At 39.4% G+C, this 20,000-nt stretch overlaps 1 protein-coding gene across 1 annotated transcript in view; it reads left to right on the top strand.

The window, feature by feature from the left end:
• LOC119575074 (rho GTPase-activating protein 26-like) overlaps positions 1–20,000 on the top strand; it is a gene marked incomplete in the record, with an annotated part of 86,992 nt that overhangs the window by 53,906 nt on the left and 13,086 nt on the right. Inside the window, 13 exon segments of the mRNA XM_037922461.1 lie at positions 9,220–9,330; positions 9,827–9,931; positions 10,206–10,280; positions 12,670–12,739; positions 13,810–13,857; positions 16,798–16,895; positions 17,164–17,172; positions 17,379–17,555; positions 18,087–18,192; positions 18,308–18,529; positions 18,967–19,072; positions 19,218–19,377; positions 19,825–19,907. Of these exon segments, the coding sequence (XP_037778389.1) occupies positions 9,220–9,330; positions 9,827–9,931; positions 10,206–10,280; positions 12,670–12,739; positions 13,810–13,857; positions 16,798–16,895; positions 17,164–17,172; positions 17,379–17,555; positions 18,087–18,192; positions 18,308–18,529; positions 18,967–19,072; positions 19,218–19,377; positions 19,825–19,907 (1,370 nt within the window).

Raw genomic sequence — 20,000 nt, 5'->3', positions numbered from 1 at the left:
ATATATATGCATTACATACATACATGTATACTTGCAAGCGCACGCACATGTGTACATGTTTACAATTTGGTTTGTTTATTTGTATCTTTTTGAGCGCGATCTGTATCTGTATGTACGTTTATCTGTATCTGTATATGTATACGTATACGTATATGTATAGAATACGTATACGTATACATATAGTATAAGTATACGTATACGTATACGTAAACGTAAACGTAAGTTTACGTTTATATATATATGTGTCTGTGCTTGTTTATGTGCATATGAATGCGTGTGTTCGTGCAAGTACGCACGAACACGGGCACACTCACATGCACACTCACAAATATTTATATATATATATATATATATATATATATATATATATATATATATATATATATATATATATATATGTATATAGATAGGTAGATACACAGATAGATAGATAGATAGATAGATAGATAGATAGATAGATAGATAGATAGATAGATAGATAGACAGATAGACAGATAGACAGGCAAATAGATAGACAGACAGACAGACAGACAGACAGACAGACAGACAGACAGACAGACAGACAGACAGACAGACAGAAAAGACAGACAGACAGACAGACAGATGAATAAGGTGAGAGAGAGAGGCGAGAAATGAGAATGAGTATGAGTGTGATTGAGTGTGAGTGTGTCCGTGAGCGAGTTAGAGTGAGCGAGGGAGTGCTAATAGGAACGTGAGAAGGCGAAGAGCGAGCGAGCAGGACCGCGTGTGCGAGCGCGAGCGAGGCCTCCCCCACATTCCGGTCATGCAGGGTGCCCGACCTACCTACCTGTCGATATCGGCGTCGGGTCGCGGCGTGGGTGCAGGCGGGGCTGGGGGCGCGGAGGGAGGGAGGCTAGGAAGGAAGGAGGGAGGGAGGGAGGAAGGGAGGAAGGCAGGGAGGGAAGGAGGGAAGGAGGGAGGCTCGAGGTGACGACGGCGCCGGCTATTGATCCAGCGCCGGAGAAACCTCACTCACGGCCTTCGTCACTACGGATTACGTGCGGTTTATTCAAACGGTTACACGGGGCGATTGCCGGCCCGTAATGTCAGGGGGTGGGGGGGGAGGGGGGAGGGAGAGGGAAGAGGGGAGGGCTAGGAGGGGGTGGAGGGGGAAGGAGGGAGGGAGGGAGGAGGAGGGGAGGGGAGGGAGGGAGGGAGGGAGGGAGGGGAAAGGAAGGAAGGAGGGAAGGGGGTGGGAGGGAAAAAGGGTGGATGGGAAGGGTAGGGGAAGAGAAAAAGAGATGAGGAGGGAGATGATACGGCGAGAAGGAGGGGGGAAGAAGGGAAGACGACTGAAGGGATATGAGAAAAATAAAATGTGAGGGAGGGAGGGAGAGAGAGGGAGAGAGAGGGAGAGGGAGGGGAGAGGGAGAGGGAGAGGGAGAGGGAGAGGGAGAGGGAGAGGAGGGAGAGGGAGTTGCTTTTGACCACATACCTATTTCACCACATGCGGATCCGTTACTGACAACATATTAATGACCAACTGTTGAATTCTGTTTTTCTCATTGTTCCGGCGACTGAAACTTATCGGGCCCATTCAATTAACGCTGGAGGTTATATCGTGTGTATTTTAATGAACGGAACCGATTTAGTAAATAGGTAATAAATGCATTCGCGGACTTGGAAATGGCTATTTTTGCTAGCCCAGTTGCTAATAATTACGTTTCTCTCATGATAGTAATTCACTCCCGTAATCAGTAAATTGTCATATTTATCAAATCTGATTAACTGCAGTTTGTTACCGCTTACTCACTGCTGTACTTGGAGTCACGGTATTGACTTTGATAGTATTTGGTTAAATCCGATTAAAGGATGTAATATTATGCATAATTATGGCTTTTAATGAGAGAGATGAACCCTCGGGTAGTTGGCATCCGTATCTACCTTCTCGGAAATTTCGCCAGCAAAACTCGCCCCTTTGTCAACAGCCTTGATTGTTAAGAGATCAGTACATCATTCCGGAAGGAGGGCGAGAAGCATGCAGGGTGGGGGGCGCGCTGCGGCAAAGCCTCCCACCCGCGGGAGGCTTCTGCTGCTGCTGCGACAGCGATCCCTGGACAGCATCCAGCCTCTCGTGTCGCTTCCGCCGATGATGACGAAGGAGGAAAGGGCGGTGGGCGGGGAGGTGGCAGGGTCAGGGTTGGGGCAAGGGCTAGGAGTAGGGCGAGGGCAAGGGCAAGGGCTACGACTACGGCTACGGCTAGGGTTAGGGCAAGGGTTAGGGCAAGGGAAAGGGCAAGGGTTAGGGCAAGGGTTGAGTTGGGATAAAGATAAGGACGCCAGATACGTGCCGGTGCATGAGTAAGGAGAAGACAAGCATTAGGGCATGTCACAGGGCAGAGATGGACACAGATGCATGGGCAGAATGAAGAGCAGAAAGAGGTGTAGAACCAAGGAGCGAAATAAGAGAACGATATAATAACAAGAACAAGGGCAACGAAGGGAACGGCGCAGGGGCAAAGGCAGAGGCAGGGGAGGAGTTGCAGACGCAGGGACCAGGGCAGGAACAAGGACGGGAACAGAGCTAGGAATCCGGAACAGGGACCGAGTTCCGTGAGCATGTTGGGAGGAGGCGGCGGGTCGGGTGGAGGCAGCGGGTCGGGTGGAGGCAGAGGGGCTGGAGAGACGAGGTATGGATTTCTGTAGGAAAATGGTCTCACAGTAAAGAAAACAGACGAGGAAAAAATATTAATTGAGGAAATCTAGCTCCCTATGCAAGGTGGGCGGAGAAGGGATGAGGAGGTCATTTGATTTGGGAATTCAAGCCGAGGTTGAAGGATGTGGTCAAAGAAGAAGATGCGAGGAGGAAAGACTGCGATTAGAAAAAGCGATTGGAAAAATAAAAGCCAAGTAAGGAAGACGAGTAGAACAGACCAGTTAAGACGGAACAGAATGAAAAGGAAGATCAGAACAAAAAAAGAAAAAGACAGCAGGATAGAACACAGGAGAGAACTGACCAGAATAGAAAAAGGAAAAGAGATCAGATATACCAGTAATAAGAAAATAAGAAATAAAGAACATTAGAAAGATGCGAAGCTAGACGAGCCGAGTTGGGGAAGGGGTGGGTATGGGGAGACAACTATCGAAACACTCCGGGTGGGGAGACGGACAAAAGAATTAAAAGAGGGCGAAAGGGGGAAAGAGATAGAAGTAGATAAGAAGAAGAAGAGGGCACGTAGAGGGGACGAGACAAAAAAGAAACAAGAGCACAAGGAGAGAAGAGCTGAGGGAAGATCGGATAATTGGGGAGATGAGGGGAAAGTAGAAGAGCCTGACGAGCGGGAGGGTGTATTGATTGATCGTGAAAAATGTACGTGTGCATGTTCGTGAATGGCCAGGCATGGGGAGAGGAAGATTACACGGGAAACAGGATGATGCGGGGAATGTCGAGGTAATGCACTGAATTGTAGAAATGAATGAGGGAAAGGACAAGGAAAGAGGAAGAGGAAGAGAAAGGGAGGGGGAAAGGGAGAGTACATGTGACGGCGAGGGTGTGAAGGCGCCCTCGCCACGGGCGGATGGCGATGTGGTGGTCGCGTGGGGATATTATCACTATATTTCCTCCCTGCACCGCCAACACCCAGCGCTGTGATTGCCAACTGGTACCCTCATCCTGTGCTGGGAGAGAGAGCTTCGGGCCGGCAGAGAAGTGTGTCTGTTGGGAGAACTAAAGTAATGGAAAGGTGGCAGGTCTGCAAGGGAGACGGACCTTGAGAATAAGGCCGGGAGGGAGGTGTATGGTGTGCAGGGAGACAGGATAGGGCGAGTAGGAAGTAGGTCAGCATAGGCGGAGGGGAGGGGGTCTCCCCCCGCTGTTTAACATGCCACCTGAGCCAAACCCGCGCCCACCTCACCTGTCTGTCCAATTCACCTCAACCCCATTAACCTTGACTCACTGCAGCACCCTTAGCTCTATCGTCAGCATTTGTTTTATTGCTTTTTAGTTTAGTCAATTATGCCATCGTAATCAAAGATATGTTGCTACAAAGATAATGTATAACATATTTCCTGTGATATGGGTGTCTGACCCTTTACGTGCAGTGCGTCCCCTGAGGCGACGGGATAATACTTGGTGTATTTTGTTAATTTGTCTTTGTTTTGGTATTTTTCATTCTCAGAGTTCATACTGTTGGCTCATATGTGACCAAATGGGTTTTATGATAATGGATTTGCGAGTTCAGTATCAACCATCGACGCTTCGTGCATTGATATCTATGTGCGAGGAAAGTGAAACCTGGCGCGGGAGGCCATAGACTTCCCACGCTCTTCGATGGCAGATGTCACCGCTCAGTCATTTTGGCTGTGCTACGGGTCCTGGTATGAAGGGGGCGTCCTGATAGTGAGCCATTTGATTGATAGTCAAATTCCCATTCGCATTCGTGTACCTGCAACATGGCCATTTGATGATAGGCTGTATGGCTAATGGCTGCTTTAAAACTGAACATGCGGCGTTGTCCTAATGGGGCTTCAGCAATCGCGGCTGCCGCAGAGGCTATTAAGCAATGATCAATAATTCCATTAACCTAGAAGTTGTCACGAGAGGAAATGAACATGCAGATTAGATGGTAATTTGAGGGGGCGGCGCGGGCGAGGGCCTGGCGAGGGCCGGGCGGAGCTGGCGGAGGGGTTGAGGAAGGGCAGGGAAGGTGAGAGATTTAGGAAATAGAGGAAAGGAACGGTAAATAGGCCTCAGGAGAAAAGGAAAGTAAAACAGTGACGAGGGTGATGATTTGTATGCACCTGGAATTAAACACAATAAGAACGGGAATTAGATAAGAGGAAGAGGAAAAGATGGAAGAGGTCGGGTGTGGTCGAATTAGGGAGTGCAGGACAGGCGGGCGGGTCGTCTGTGTGTGCGTGGGCGGAGACGCACACTGCACTCTCACTCCAAAGCCGGTCGTGGCTCTTGGTCGCCCATGCTTACGGCTCGAGAACATGGTGTTTTGGTGAAACTACAGCGACTCCTATTATGGGAAAAGGTGTTTCGCAAATCAAATGGTGTTATGGTGGGAAAGTAGTGCCATGGTGAAATAAAACATAAAATGATGGGCGGCAACATGGAGATGAACTGGACACGCGACGCCGGCCACGATGAGGGAAGACACACGATGCAGCAAGAGTAGAATAAAGGTTAATGGGGAAAAATAAGTAATGGAGTGTCAAGGCGCAAGAGATATCATTAACGTGATTAACGAAGAACGGCGTGGGGAGGACGAGATAATTTTAACGAGGGGCAGAGCAGGGGCGGGGTTGTGTAAAACAGCGTTAATAAAGCACTCTGAAGCACGTGAGTCATTGATTGGAGGGCAAGATTGATTTGGAGAGAATGCTAGATCCTGTCGATCGCATCCCCTCCTTGTCTGTCCCTCTCTTATTCCCTTTCTCCCTTTTCACCCTCTTCCAATAAGTTTACCCTTGGCTGGCCATGGAAATTGATAATCTCGGCAAAAGGGGGACGGCAGGAGCGCCGCCGCGCCGTCCCGGAGGTGGCCATGACAACCCGTCCAAAACAACGCTAGGCCTCCGCGCTCCCCCCCCCCCCCCCCGCCCTCCCTGCTCGCCGTGAGGGGAAGCACGTCAGAATTTATCTTTCTCATCCTCGCTCTCCCTCTTCCTCTTCCTCTCCCTCTTCCTCTTTCTCTTTCTCTTCCTCTTCCTCTTTCTCTTCCTCTTCCTCTTCCTTCCCCTCTTCCCCTAGCTCTCCTTCTTCCTATCCTTATTCCTTCCCCTCTTCCCCTCCCTCTCCTCCCTATCCCTATTCCTCTCCCTATTCCTCTCCCTATTCCTCTCCCTCTCCCTCTCCCTCTCCCTCTCCCTCTCCCTCTCCCTCTCCCTCTCCCTCTCCCTCTCCCTCTCCTCTTCTTCTTCTTCTTCTTCTTCTTCTTTTCTCCTTTTCCTTCTCCTTCTCCTTCTCCCTCTTTCCCCTCCCCCTCCCCCCTCCCCCTCCGCCTTCCCTCCCCCTCCCCCTCCCCCTCCCCCTCCGTGCATCTCATCCCAGGCAGGTACAGCTTCGGATTCCCCTTTTTTTCGTTAGATCACTCGAGTTCAAGACTCAGTGATAAGTCCTTCGTATTGTCCTAAGGGGCTTTCGAGATGTCTTCCTAGTTACTTTCTCTCTCTCCTCTCCTCTCCTCTCCTCTCTTCTCCTCTCCTCTCCTCTCCTCTCCTCTCCTCTCCTCTCCTCTCCTCTCCTCTCCTCTCCTCTCCTCTCCTCTCCTCTCCTCTCCTCTCCCCCCCTCTCCCCTCTCTCTCTCTCTCTCTCTCTCTCTCTCTCTCTCTCTCTCTCTCTCTCTCTCTCTCTCTCTCTCTCTCTCCTCGTCCTCCACCTCTGCCCTTCCCCCTCGTCCTCCATCTCTACCCTCCCCTTCTTCCTCCATCTCTGTCCTTCCCCCTCTTCCTCCATCTCTACCCTTCCCCCTCGTCCTTCACCTCTACCCTTCCCCCTCGTCCTTCACCTCTGCCCTTCCCCCTCGTCCTCTACCTTGCAACGAGGAACGAAGCAAACTAGCGGCCATCGTTGCATTATTGCTCTTTTACTGCGGGTTGACATTTTGTTCCTGCTTTTATAGAGGGTAGTAAGGGTGACCAGAGGAGCATCAGTAGGCGGAGGGAGAGGGGGGGGGCGAGAGAGGTAAGAGGTAAGAGGCGGAGGTCTGGAAGCCATAGACAGGCTGGGGAAAGGGCTTAGTGAGGGCCGGTAGCGAGGGCCGGTGTAGTTCCGATGATTCGGAGTTACGGGCGAGGGTGGGTAAGGGAGGAGGGTGGGGGTTTGGGGTGGGGAAGGGAGGAGGGTGGTAGTGGTGTTGGTGGGGTGAGGGTGGTGGTAGGGGTGGGTAAGGAAGAAGGGTGGGGGTAGGGATGGGGAAGGGAGAAGGGTGGGTGAGGAAGGGGTGGGGATGATGCTTGATCGAAGACGCCGATAAAGGTCGGACTGTACCGCGATACTGGTGGCTGGAAGGTCATTAACTTTGGGATCGTTACAGAGAGTTACAGAGGGAAGAATGGGAAAGAGGAGGAGGAACAGGAAGAGAGAGAGGTGGAAGTGGAAGTGGGGGGGGGATGGGGGAAGGGAGGGAGAGGGAGAATGAGTATGAGTGTCCCTATTACTTTGTGAGGTAGGAAAATAATTGGACTGATTGACTGGCTGACTCACTTAGACTCAGACAGACAGACCGGCGTTAAATCTCCACTTCAAGAGTTTCATCTCCTTCGAAAGATAGCTCAATTTAGTTTTGTCACTCTTGGCAGGCATTCTCGGTAAACTTGTCTAATGTGCCACTTAATCAACAGATGTGATATTTCAGATATGTGTATTTAACTTTGTAATTGGATTTAGAAGTATAGAATATCCTGTATAAATTGATGTATTGTAAGAAATGGAAAAATGAAAATGGTAAATAATTGATTATAATTGAAATGTTGGAAAAGGTTGATAATTCAAAAGATGAAGATGGGGATTTGTATTTTATGAAGAAATTATTTGGTAGAAAAAACGAAACAGAGCTGGTGCCTCATGTCACTAAAACAAATAAGTGCAATTTAATACCTGCACCTTTTCCTAACTTCTGCTGGAGTTCGCGAGGAAATGTTAGTTCTCGTTGGGGGGAGGGGGTTGTGTGTAGGGATGCCACTCTGGGGAACTTTTACGGTGTTTCTATTGCAGAACCAAATGTGTCGTAAAGCGCTAATGCTTATATATTTTTAGGGGTTTAGATGCTATGCCACGGCCAATGATATCGTTATACCTAATTAAATATCTTCTGGGAAGTGTTTCTTACGACAGCCGAAACGTTCAAGGGCGGGGAACGGGAGTTGGGAGCTCGATAGGGTTCGGGGAAAAGTACCTTGAAGATGCCGAGAGGAAAGGGGAAGCGAGCGGAATAAAGTTGACGAGCGGGCGGGCGTTGATGAGAAGCGGGCTCGTCCGGGTGGAGGAAGAAAGGGAACGAGTTGGCTTTGGCAACATGGAGAGAAAGACGAGCCTTCTCCCCCGCGGCCGAGACCAACAAAGAGGAAATCCCGGCGAGAGAAAAGAGGCCGCAACCTCCTTTCAGTTCAGGTGTTTTTCCATTTCTCGCTGCCTCCGCTGTTACTGAAACGGCGCCCCTTCCCCACTTACTACTCGTGCAGTTCAGCTACCATCAGGATTATCAGTAGTCGAAAGACTGCACTTCTGACAACTGCCGATTCGTGCGTCAAAAGCATGCTGATTGGTTCAATTAGCGGCTTTATCGTTATTCATGATTTTCATCGTTATTCATGTATTAAGAAGCTCACCTTCAACTTTTAGTATAATACCGCGTTACCACACTGCTACTAGCACTATTTAAACAGATATCACTATGGTCAGTAACTTTACATAATATCAACTTCGTATATTATTATTGTTACTGCTGCCAAAACCATGCTATAAAATCTACATTGGGTTCCATTAATGACTGACAGCTGTATGTATAGCCAACCAGACCATTGTGTTCCGGAAATATTATAATGCCATTTTACTTTATTTATCAAGTAATGGTCTGAAAATACTTTTGTTTTAAAAAGCAAACAAAGAGATTAGTGTTGAAGACTTGGAAGTGTTCCCTTTTTTATGTACTGCACAGGACAACACTTTCAATATGAGTGTATATATAATTCAAACCTTGGATGCCTGATCAAAAGGGATGAATATGTTTCAAGTTTTGTTTATATTTTTTTGTCTAATATTTCTCTCACACACACACACACACACACACACACACACACACACACACACACACACACACACACACACACACACACACACACACACACACACACACACACACACACACACACACACACACACACACACACACACACACACACACACACACACACACACACACACACACACACACACACACACACACGATGTGAGGTACTGTTTGTTAAAGCTCTTCTATGGGGATAGGTTGCTTTAGATGCCAGTTGCTACCCTTTTTTATTAACCTGTGTTTTGGTTAATATTCTTTTACCATAGTAGATACTTAATTTTAATAATTGTGTCTTGATTTCCAAAAGGATTATGAGAAATTAGTAACCCCATGAGGAAACTCTTTTTAATATAACATTTACTATATTGATAAGAAGACACTTATTGATGCAAAAATTGACTTTTTTTGTTTCTTTGATATTATACTTCGTCATAGCTACAACAGTTGATTTTTGTTGCAGGCTGATGCATCAGTGGAGATGGAACAGCGGCACTTTGTGCACGCCTCACTTGACTACGTATTTCTGCTACAGGAGGTCCAGGAGAGGAAGAAGTTTGAGTTTGTGGAAACGGTAATCTTTTTTACTCATTCTGTATTTTATGTTGTACTTCACAAATGAAAACAAGTTTGATTTGTTCATGTGAAAGTAAGAGTGCAATTTTTGTTATTTCAGTTTTTAGGAAATAAAGATACTTGACTGGCTCAATTCCAGTATTTGTTCTGCCTGCATAGTTTCAACAGGGTCCTATATATATAATATACTTCCTTCTTTCTTCATTTGTTGATTTCACTGCTTTCATTCTCTTAGTATTATCATAGGTTTTACCTGTAAGTGAGGTTTAGCCTTATAGTTGGTGTAGAATGATTCAGTTGGATTCATTAATTGAAAATTTTAAAGGTAAAACAAAACAGAATATAATTGTTTGATGGTGTTATTCAAAATGAATATACATGGAATTGTTTAGGTGGAAGTAAGTTATTCATTAAGTTATTACTTGTGGAATTATTTATTTCTGTGACCATTCCTTCATTTATTTATTTATTCACTTGTTCCCTCTCCCTTACAGTTATTGAGTTACATGTATGGTTGGTTGACATTCTATCATCAAGGCCACGAAGTGTTCAATGACTGCAGCCCTTACATGCGTGATCTGCAAGTTCGAGTACAAAGGGTCAGTCTTGAAAAGAGTGTTTAGAAAAAAAAAAAAAAAAAAAAAAAAAAAAAAAAAAAAAAAAAAAGTTTTGGTTATGACATAATGGTATATTTATGTATTTCCTAAGATTTTATGTGTAGAACATAGTCAGATATTTACCAATCTTCTTTGAGCTTCATATGTCTTAGTGGAGTTTTTTTATGAAACCAAGCATGGCAATGAAATGTAAACTTATATTCTTTTTATATCATTCTATACCCCCCTGCCTGTGGATATAACTTCCACCCTTCAGACCCGAGAGAACTTCTTAGCAACCCGCCAAGAGTCAGTGTCCCTGAAGAACAAGATGCTGGAGGTGCGTAAGACGGTAATGTGTCTCCGCTGCTTCTCACTAACTCACACCTGCCTAAGCACACACTCTGTACCTGGTATTATGATGCTTAAAAAAGCAAATTGGTATTTGTGAAGAATTTGCATAATGTATTTCTAGTTTAAATTTTTGTTATATTATGGAATTATATTTTAAAATGTTTTTATCAATGTATATGATTTCATTAAAGAAATGAGATTGGATGTATATACGCTTTTATCAGGTTCCTTCTTGTTTTGATATTTTTATGGCTATATACTGAAAAAGACAATTTGGTGAATTATGTATAGTCTTAGCACATATAAATGCTAATATTTGTTAGCATCATGAAGATCATAGATAAATTTACCATTGAAAACAAGAGTGGATTATTTCATATACATAAAGTTATTTATTATCAAAGGTCAAGATTCAAAATTATCATGAGAATGTTATCAAGGAATTGATGAGATCAAAATGAATGCATGTTGAGTTGATATGCCAGCCAGAGTGTGTGGTAAGGTATCAGTGGGGCTTGTTGCTATGTAGCCTGTGTATTTTACTGTTATTGTTGTATGGTAATTGCATTGAGCTGTCTTGTATTAGTAGTGGTTTTGGTCTGATATTTTGTTTGTTCATAGCAGAGTTTAACATATTTAATTTGTCTAATATTGATTAATCTTAGATTTTTTTTACTTATAATTAAACCTTAAAGTTTAATCCTAACTTTAGTTTACCTTTGGTTGCTGATCTGTTTATATGAGGTTACTTTTGATCAAGGATCATTAGTGCTTTTTAAATATAGTAGTATCAACTGCATTATTTGATTAATGGTCTTGCCCCTTTCCAGCTTGTTTTTCAGGTAAAAAGCATGTGTTCTTTTGTAGGTCATCCTGTATGCATCGCTAATGGTGAACAGAACATGCGTCTTCACCTGTTTCCTGTGGTACACTTGATTGATGTTAAATCTCTTAGACTGTCAAGGCTTTAAAGAATGAAACTTTTTTTTTGGTCTGATTATTATAATTTTTTATATATTAAATGCATGCCAGAAATAACTTGTATTAACATTTTTATTTTACTGCAGTGGAAGTTTCTTACAGCAGTATGCCTCTGGAGCACTACTCTCTTTTTTTTACCAAGCCACCCTTTAATGGTGCCTCTTTAGAAATATTCATTGAATTTAGAATGGGTAGATGTCGGTTAACCATTACAGATATTAGTGGTGTAGTGCAATATTTCTTGTTTAATAACTAATAATATTACAAACCACCTTTACACTTGAGTTCATAACACTGGGATATAGGATGGCTTTACTATCTCCTCTTGGTGAATTTTCAAATAATCTTGTCATTTTCCTGGATGATGTTATGTTCAGTGATTAAAAGTCTCCTCATAACTTTAAGTAGATTATGTTATACCCTTAACAGTAAAGAATATATGTGGGTAGTTTGTTTATATATTTGTGGAGCAACCACTTTAGTTTTATTTTATGTTGGATGAGGGTAAATATTCTAATGTAAGGGTCATGATTTTGTGTAATTTTGATTATGTCTCCTTGTGTCTATATATGTGATCCTCTCCTGCACTAATTTACATGTTGATTTTGACAGTGTTGTTTTGCCGTGCTGCCAGTCAGTCTTCTTCCCCTGTCTATTCCTGTATGGCCAGAACTTTCCCTAAGAAGTTCCACAAGGGATTATATCTATTAGATTTATCATTTATATTATTCAGAGATTGTTTCATACTGTTCTGCTGTTAGGTACCCAGGTTTAGTGGTAACATTTAATTAATGTGACAGAAAAATATTTTTCACAAAATCAGAAAACAAATTCTTTTATCCTTTTGTGATTTTTTTTGTGCAAATATTTGCATGATACACAAGCTTTTTTTGTAGGTAGATTGAGTAAAACAGTAGTGTAATATGTATTTAGTTAGGAAAAAGGTGACTCTCAAATAAAGTTGTTATCTCTTCATTTATACTTTAGAACATTAACAAATTTGATATATTGTTGCTCATACTAGTGTGACCTTAAATTATACTTCAAACTGATGGGTTGATCAACTCTCAGAAGATATGCTAATAATTTCCACAAGAATTTGTAGATAGGCAAAAGGTAGTCAGCAGAGAAAGACAAATGCACCTTCTACAAAGGTAGTAATAGGCAATTTATTTTTAATTCACTCTTATGGTTATATATTTTTCACTGATTTTATTTCAGGTACTTATTTTTGATAGAAATGTAGGGCCTTACTTTTCATATTGCATTTTGCATTATGTTTTCCTGTATGAAAGTTTTTTTTTTTAAAGGGAAGTATCCCTCAGAATTAGTAAGACTGGTGATTTGTTGACTTTTAACTTATTGATCTTTAATTCTGGCCACTAATAATATTGCAATCCCTGCAGAAATCAATGGATCCAGGCAACATGGACAAAATGTACACTCGACAAGGATATCTCTTCCTGATGGAGAAAAGTAAGTTGCAAATGGTTGATGGTAATTGTTGCCTGGTTTTATGTTACTTGTTTTGAAATATAATTTCAGAAGAGCACTCCCATGTGTTATATTTTGATTTTTATTATTCTTTTTGTATTAGTTGTTATAAGTTATTGTTGATATGGGGATTATAGCCAGTCAGTGGAATAGAAAAGAGAAAGATAATCTTCATTTCGTGCCTATTTTATTTTTGTTCATATTATTTCCCTTTGTTCCTTAAGTTGCTTTGATTTTATGATCTGAATGCAGCCATGGTCTTATGTATATTACAAGGCTGAACATATTAGGCAAAGTCAGTGCATAATTGTAGTACTAATATTAACACAATGTGTTGGTATTAGATAGATATATAAATTGTATTGGTATTAAAGATATATCCTTTATGTCAAAGAACACTCAACTCTCTTAAGGAATGACTGATTTTCTTCAGAAATTATATGCAATTCAAATTGATATCTGATTGTGTGAGATTTGTATGTAGAGGTCTTCGTAAATCTTTGCTTCCCTGTTATATAATGCTTTGGCACTCTTTATCAGTGTATATAGTTCCACTTTTCACATATGTACAGTTTTCAAATTTTGAATTTTAGCCAATTTACAAGATTCTACAGGACATTTGGGGTTCTACTCTCTTACTATTTCTCTCAATGAAATCATATCTTTCATATCTGCCTAAACCTTTAAACTGAAAGCCACATGTTTGTACACAAGCTTTTTCACAATCACTGATGTATTATTTTCTTTGGTATCCCCAACTCAGTTCTGTGTGAAGTTATGATTTGTTTCCTGTTAGTTCTGATTTTACAGTTTACTCAGCCTTTTTGAAAATATTTGATTGACACTGATTTGATTTTTATACATGAAAAATTTTACCACATTTTTTAAAAATTGTTAAATTTGTTTTAGAGTGAAGTTGATAACTATCATCAATTATTTCCTAGAATTGAGTAAAAAGATACAATTGCTATTGGCTTTTTTACCATCAAAGAAGATATACATTAAAATTAGTTTCCTTTTTTCTCAATGAATTTCCTCTCCCAACAACCCAGATGACGTCAAACCTTCACCTGCATCTTTTCCTTTGTTTGTTTTTCAAAGTAAGAAATAGTTTTAGTTTTCATCTTGCTATTTAAAGAGGCTTTCTTATATATAGATATTTTTTTCTAAAACTGCATTTTGATTAACCCTTTGGTGCTATGTACATAAGTATACCACTGTAGATTTGTTTTATGAATTTTATTTATGCATATATGACTTCACAAGTGCTTATTCACCAAATAGTCAATAACTAGGCCTACCTAATGTCAACTGATTACCCCATTCCTTGAATTTTAGTTAAAAAAGAAATTAATTATTATTACTGTTACTATTGTTATTTATACTACTATTATAACTGCTGTTAGTCTTTTTTAGTTTGATAATATTAACAACAGTAATAGTGATAAGATTAGAAAGCTTCTTCCCAAAAATTCAAGGAGTAGGGTAAAAAGGGGAGGTCAGGTAGGCTAAGTAAATGGCTTCTTGATGAGTAAATATTTCTCAAACCATATGCGTGCAAGTGAAATTAGTAAAACAAAACCATGGTCGACAATGCACATATACATGCACTCCTGGCATAACTAGGTTAAACTACTTTTGAATAATACCAGCATCCAAGAAATATGGATCTCCTTTGCACTGTGAGGAGATAGTATTCTCATACATGCATTTTTTGCTTGCCCATTGCTTCATGTTTCCAAAATTTATCTTTATTTATTCTGAATTAGACTGACTGCTCATTCTTTATTTCTCCATAAGGATTTTTCACAAAAAAAAAAAAAAAGTGTTTGTGTATTGTGTCTTTTTTTACTTTTATTTTTAATATTGATATTTTACATCCATGCCAAGGGTGATGAAGAAAGAATTAAGATTTGATATTTTTAAAAATCTTTTCCATTATATGTATATCTTACTAAGCAGTTCAACTTCATAAGATACCTTATGAAACTTATTACAGTTATACTGACTTTCCTCACTTTTTTATGAACTTTATAAAACATCTCTCATCGTGATGCTTGGATTACATGGAAAGACTTTTTGAAATGAATGTCATGCTTTTAGCTTGAGCCATTTAATGCTTACCATTTCTATTTGTTTTTCAATTTATTTAAATGTATACAAGTGTAATGACTTCTGTTTGTGTTTTTATATTTTCTTGTAACATGATATCAGTGTTTATTTATTTATTATTTTTTTTCTTTTCTCTTTTATCTTATAAATTGAGGAAGAAGTGTGTGGATAACTTGCACTTACTTGTTGTTATGTCAGGAGAGCATGGCTTGATTTTGGACTCGTCAAATATGTCAGCATACATTTTTTATTTTAAAACTTGTCATATTGATTTACTGAACATTTATATTCCCTACTACTTAACAGAGAAACATTGAAAGTTTCTCCCTATCTAGTTGGTATAATCTGGCATATCATTTCAACAGTCAGTAAAGAAGCAGATGTGGGAGGTGGGGGAGTGTGTGTGTTTGTGTGTGCCAATCGGTACTTGTGGATGTGTGAAGATTTACACACGCGCACACGCACGCGCACGCACACATACACACACATACACACACATACACACACAAACACACACATACACACACATACACACACATATAAACATATATAAACATATATAAACATATATAAACATAAATAAACATATATAAACATATACACACATATACACACACACACATATACACAAATACACACAAATACACACACATACACACACATACACACACATACACACACATGCACACACATACACACATACATACATATATACATATATACATACATACATACATACATACATACATACATACTTACATACATACATACATATATATATATATATATATATATATATATATATATATGTATATATATGTATATATATGTATATATGTATATATGTATATATGTATATATGTATATATGTATATATGTATATATGTATATATATATATATTATATATATATATATATATATGTATGTCTATGTATATATAATTTTATGTATATATGACTGTGTATATGTATTTATATGTATATCTTTGTATGTCTGTCTATGTATGAATATGTATATATGTGTATAAATGTTTATACGTATGTGTATATATATGCATATGTATATGAATATGTATATGTATATATGTATATGCATGTATATGTATATACATTTATATATACATATATGTATGTATATATGTATGTATATATATATATATATATATATATATATATATATATATATATGTATATATATATATATATATGTATGTATGTGTATATATATATATATATGTATGTATGTGTATATATATATATATGTATGTATGTGTATATATATATATTTGTATGTATATTTAAGCATGAATGTGTGTATGTATGTGTGTGCAAGTATATATGCATGCATGTATATATTTATGAATGAATGAATGATTATATGTATTTATATTTGTATTTATATAAGTGTCTATGTATATATCCATATCTATGCATATGGGTATATTATAGTTGACTATGAAGTTCAAATTTGTACACGTGATGTGGTTTAATACTTGTGTCCAGAAGATAGAAAAATGATTTACTGAATATTCCAAATAGTCATTCCCTAAGCATAGAAGAGTGTGGAACAGAACTAGGGTCAATATTAATATTAGAAAAAAGAAAAAAAAGAAACAGAAAAAAAAAAAAAAAAAATCTATGCCAGAGCTTATATGTTAAAAACATGGGGGAAAATTGAGCTTCTTTATGAGTCAGACTGTACTTGGATCAGAACATACAAATTACTGTTTGCAAAATTAAATTTTACATAAGGCACATAGAGTTTGATGTTGTTACTTGAATTTCAAGAGTAATGATTGATGATGTGATTAATTATAGCAATAGAGCATCACGGTGATGATGATGAACAGAAAAACAGGCTGGTAAAGGGTAAGAAAAAATGTTTCTTAAGGACTGAAGCACTAATATCTTATTTGTTTACATAACAGAGGCATTTGGGACGACCTGGACCAAGCACTATTGCCTTTATCAGAAGGAGAACCGTGTCTTCACAATGATCCCCTACAACCAGATACAACACAAAATTGTACGTTAACTGTGACCTAAATGTATCGGCTGTTTCTTTAGTGGGGCAGCTGTTTCTGTAATTCATAAGAATAGCTTGTCTAAGGGGTTAAAGGGCAGGATAGCCTAGATTATAAGAAAAACTGAAATTATGGTTATTTTTTTGGTTATGTCTGTTAATGATATATTGTTTACTGAGCTATGTTGTTTCTTATAGTTTTATCTGTGATTATTGGTTGTATTTGGTTAATCCAACTGATTTATTTCCTCTTTCCTTTCAACCTAAACAGTGCAAATTTGTAAGTTTCATTTTACCTTTACAAAGAATTCTATATTTTGGAGTGTGATATACAGATGTGTTTGCAATTGCACCATGGTACCTGGTGAAGGGATGTGAAATATTAAATTGTGTGTTGTAATAAAGAAAAAAAAAAATTAAGATAATAAATACAAGAGAAAAAAAAATCTGTAGGATGACTTCTGAAACTGATCTTGCTTCCACTAGACTTCAACGGAGACCATAGTACTCAAGTCTTGTGTCCGTCGAATGTCAGACAGCATAGATAAGAGGTTCTGCTTTGACCTGACGGCACAAGATAAGCCTGGTGTCCTGTACACTCTACAGGCACTGTCAGAGGAGGATCGCAAGCACTGGATGGATGCCATGGATGGGAAAGAGCCTGTAAGTGAAAATGATTGAATTGACAGTTTTTAACATCTGGATAATTTCATGCTTCCCATTGTTTTTGTATAATAAAGGTTTAATGAATATATTACTCAAAACTTGAGGTGGTATGGTATTTGAAATGTAAAGGTTTATAAAAGAGTCAGTATATTTAACACTTGTATTCAGCAATTTGGATATTAAAAATCTCATATTTTTAGGATTTTAAGAGTAAGAGATCTGTGATAGCTGGGTATATTGAATTTATGATTGGTAAAAAAAGTCATCATGAAATATACAAGATATTGCAACTTGATTTGAATTTTAAAATGAAACACAATATTTTTTATTAGACAATAATAAAGTGTAAGCTTTAAGAAAGTAAGCCTCCTCTTATTCTCATTCTTAGAATGATAAAGCAAAACATTAAAGATGTACTGATTCCTTTCTTGTCAAAAATGTAAAGGTATCATGTGCATGGTATATGTCAGAGAATATAGACTTGTTAAGAGGAGGATTTAAATATATATATATATTTTTTTTTTACAGATGTATGCGCACCCAAGTGGAGGTGTTGGATCACAAGAAGAAACCTCCCTAGATGAAGTTGGATTGAATTTCACTTCACGAGCAATAGCAATGCTTGAAAGTAGAGGTATGAAGGACATTTTTTTTTCTTGGAGTTTTTCTTTACTGAGGTTGCATATATCTGTATTTTGATTTTATACCATTATTGAGCATTTTAGTCTCATGTCGCATCTCTTGAACAGGGCTGGAGGATCAAGGTTTGTACCGCTTGGTGGGTGTCTCCAGTAAAGTATCAAAGCTCCTTGCATTGGGCCTGGACCGGCGAAAATCAGAGAAGTTGATGCTTGATGACCCAGCCGAGTGGGAGGTGAAAACCATCACATCTGCCATTAAGCAGTACTTCCGTAATCTTCCGGAACCCCTCATGACATACAAGCTTCACAGTGCCTTCATTGCTGCTGCAAGTAAGTTTGCAATTATTGGAGCATTAGTATGCAAATATAAGTTAAATGAGTAAAACATTTTTGTGCAGTAGTAAAGATTGCTTTGTTATTTGTGACAGAATTTGATGTAAGAATTATTACTTATGCTTAACCCTACAATAACGGTACCAGAAATTTCTGGGTGTCACTCATTCCGGTGACTTCTGGCAACTGTCTAGCCTTTTGGCCGAGGAGTCTCCTGTGTATAGAATTTCCAGCTCGACTCACTTAAGCAAGTCGTGACATCTATAGCCATACCTGTCATGATGAGTTGGTTTTTCATAACGGCTGTAGGTGTGCCCAGTTATAAGAGGTCAATATACATAACCATTTAGGGTGCTATTAAAAATTAGATACCAGGATTAGTACATGAAACAGATAAATGTGACTAAGAACTCACTTCATCCTTTTTATTGCAGAGCAAGATCGGTTGTTTCAGCGTGTAAATGAGATCCACAGTTTGGTTCATAAGCTGCCTAAGACAAATTTCACTGTTCTTAAGACCCTCGTTCAGCATTTAGTAAAGTAAGCAGTGGAATACAGTATCTTGCATTGCATTTTTATATGTTCTTGGTAACTTAAATCTCTAAATGTAATGAATATACTATATTGGTATTGTTAGGTATTACTTAACAACAAAGAAAATTGATTTAACATATTTTTTCTACAGTGTGTCCAGTAAGAGTGAAAAGAATTTGATGACTGTTAGTAATCTTGGTGTGTGCTTTGGGCCAACTTTACTGCGACCAGAAGAGGAGACTGTAGCTGCCATTATGGATATTAAGTTCTGCAATATTGTTGTTGAAATCCTTATTGAGCACTATGATAAGGTAACTGATGTTTACTAGTTGTAGGTCTCTTTCATTTGAATCAAGTGAATATATGATATTTACCCAATAATTATTCTTGAAAATTTAAAAGGCTGTGAGTGAGGATGTATGAAAGCGCTATTGAATGGTTATTGCTTGTACATATCAAAGAAACGTAAATTCAGATTATCTTAGATATTTAACTCCTTGCTGATGGGTAACAGAAATCTTAGAGTGTAATAAACTCTGGTGATTTCTGGCAATGGCCAGACACTGGGCATGGGAACTTCCCGCTCCATGTGCTCTGGTGCATCGCCGCATGTACAGCCTTACCCCGTAGACCATGCAGTATGTTATGACACTTGTACACTTAACCTGTCCAGAAGGGGTTAATGCAAATTCCAGAACATAATGAATGAACTTAAAAAAAGTACATTGCAACTAATAACAATTGGATCATTTTACCAGATATTTAATACTGTCCCGGAGCCTCTTGTGGATGTGAACAGAGTGACAGAAGGAAAGACCTCACCCAAATCATCTCCTCCTCCAAAAACCCCACAGTGCTTCCAGTCTCTTCACAACATACCCTCACCCAAAACATATGCCAGTCTTACAGGTTACGTGGTGATTTGTGCACAAGT

This window comes from Penaeus monodon, chromosome 7 (genome assembly GCF_015228065.2).
Source record: "Penaeus monodon isolate SGIC_2016 chromosome 7, NSTDA_Pmon_1, whole genome shotgun sequence".
Taxonomy (NCBI): Eukaryota; Metazoa; Arthropoda; class Malacostraca; order Decapoda; family Penaeidae; genus Penaeus; species Penaeus monodon.
Note: the sequence above shows the minus strand (reverse complement) of the source record. Positions and strands in the feature narration are given on the sequence as shown.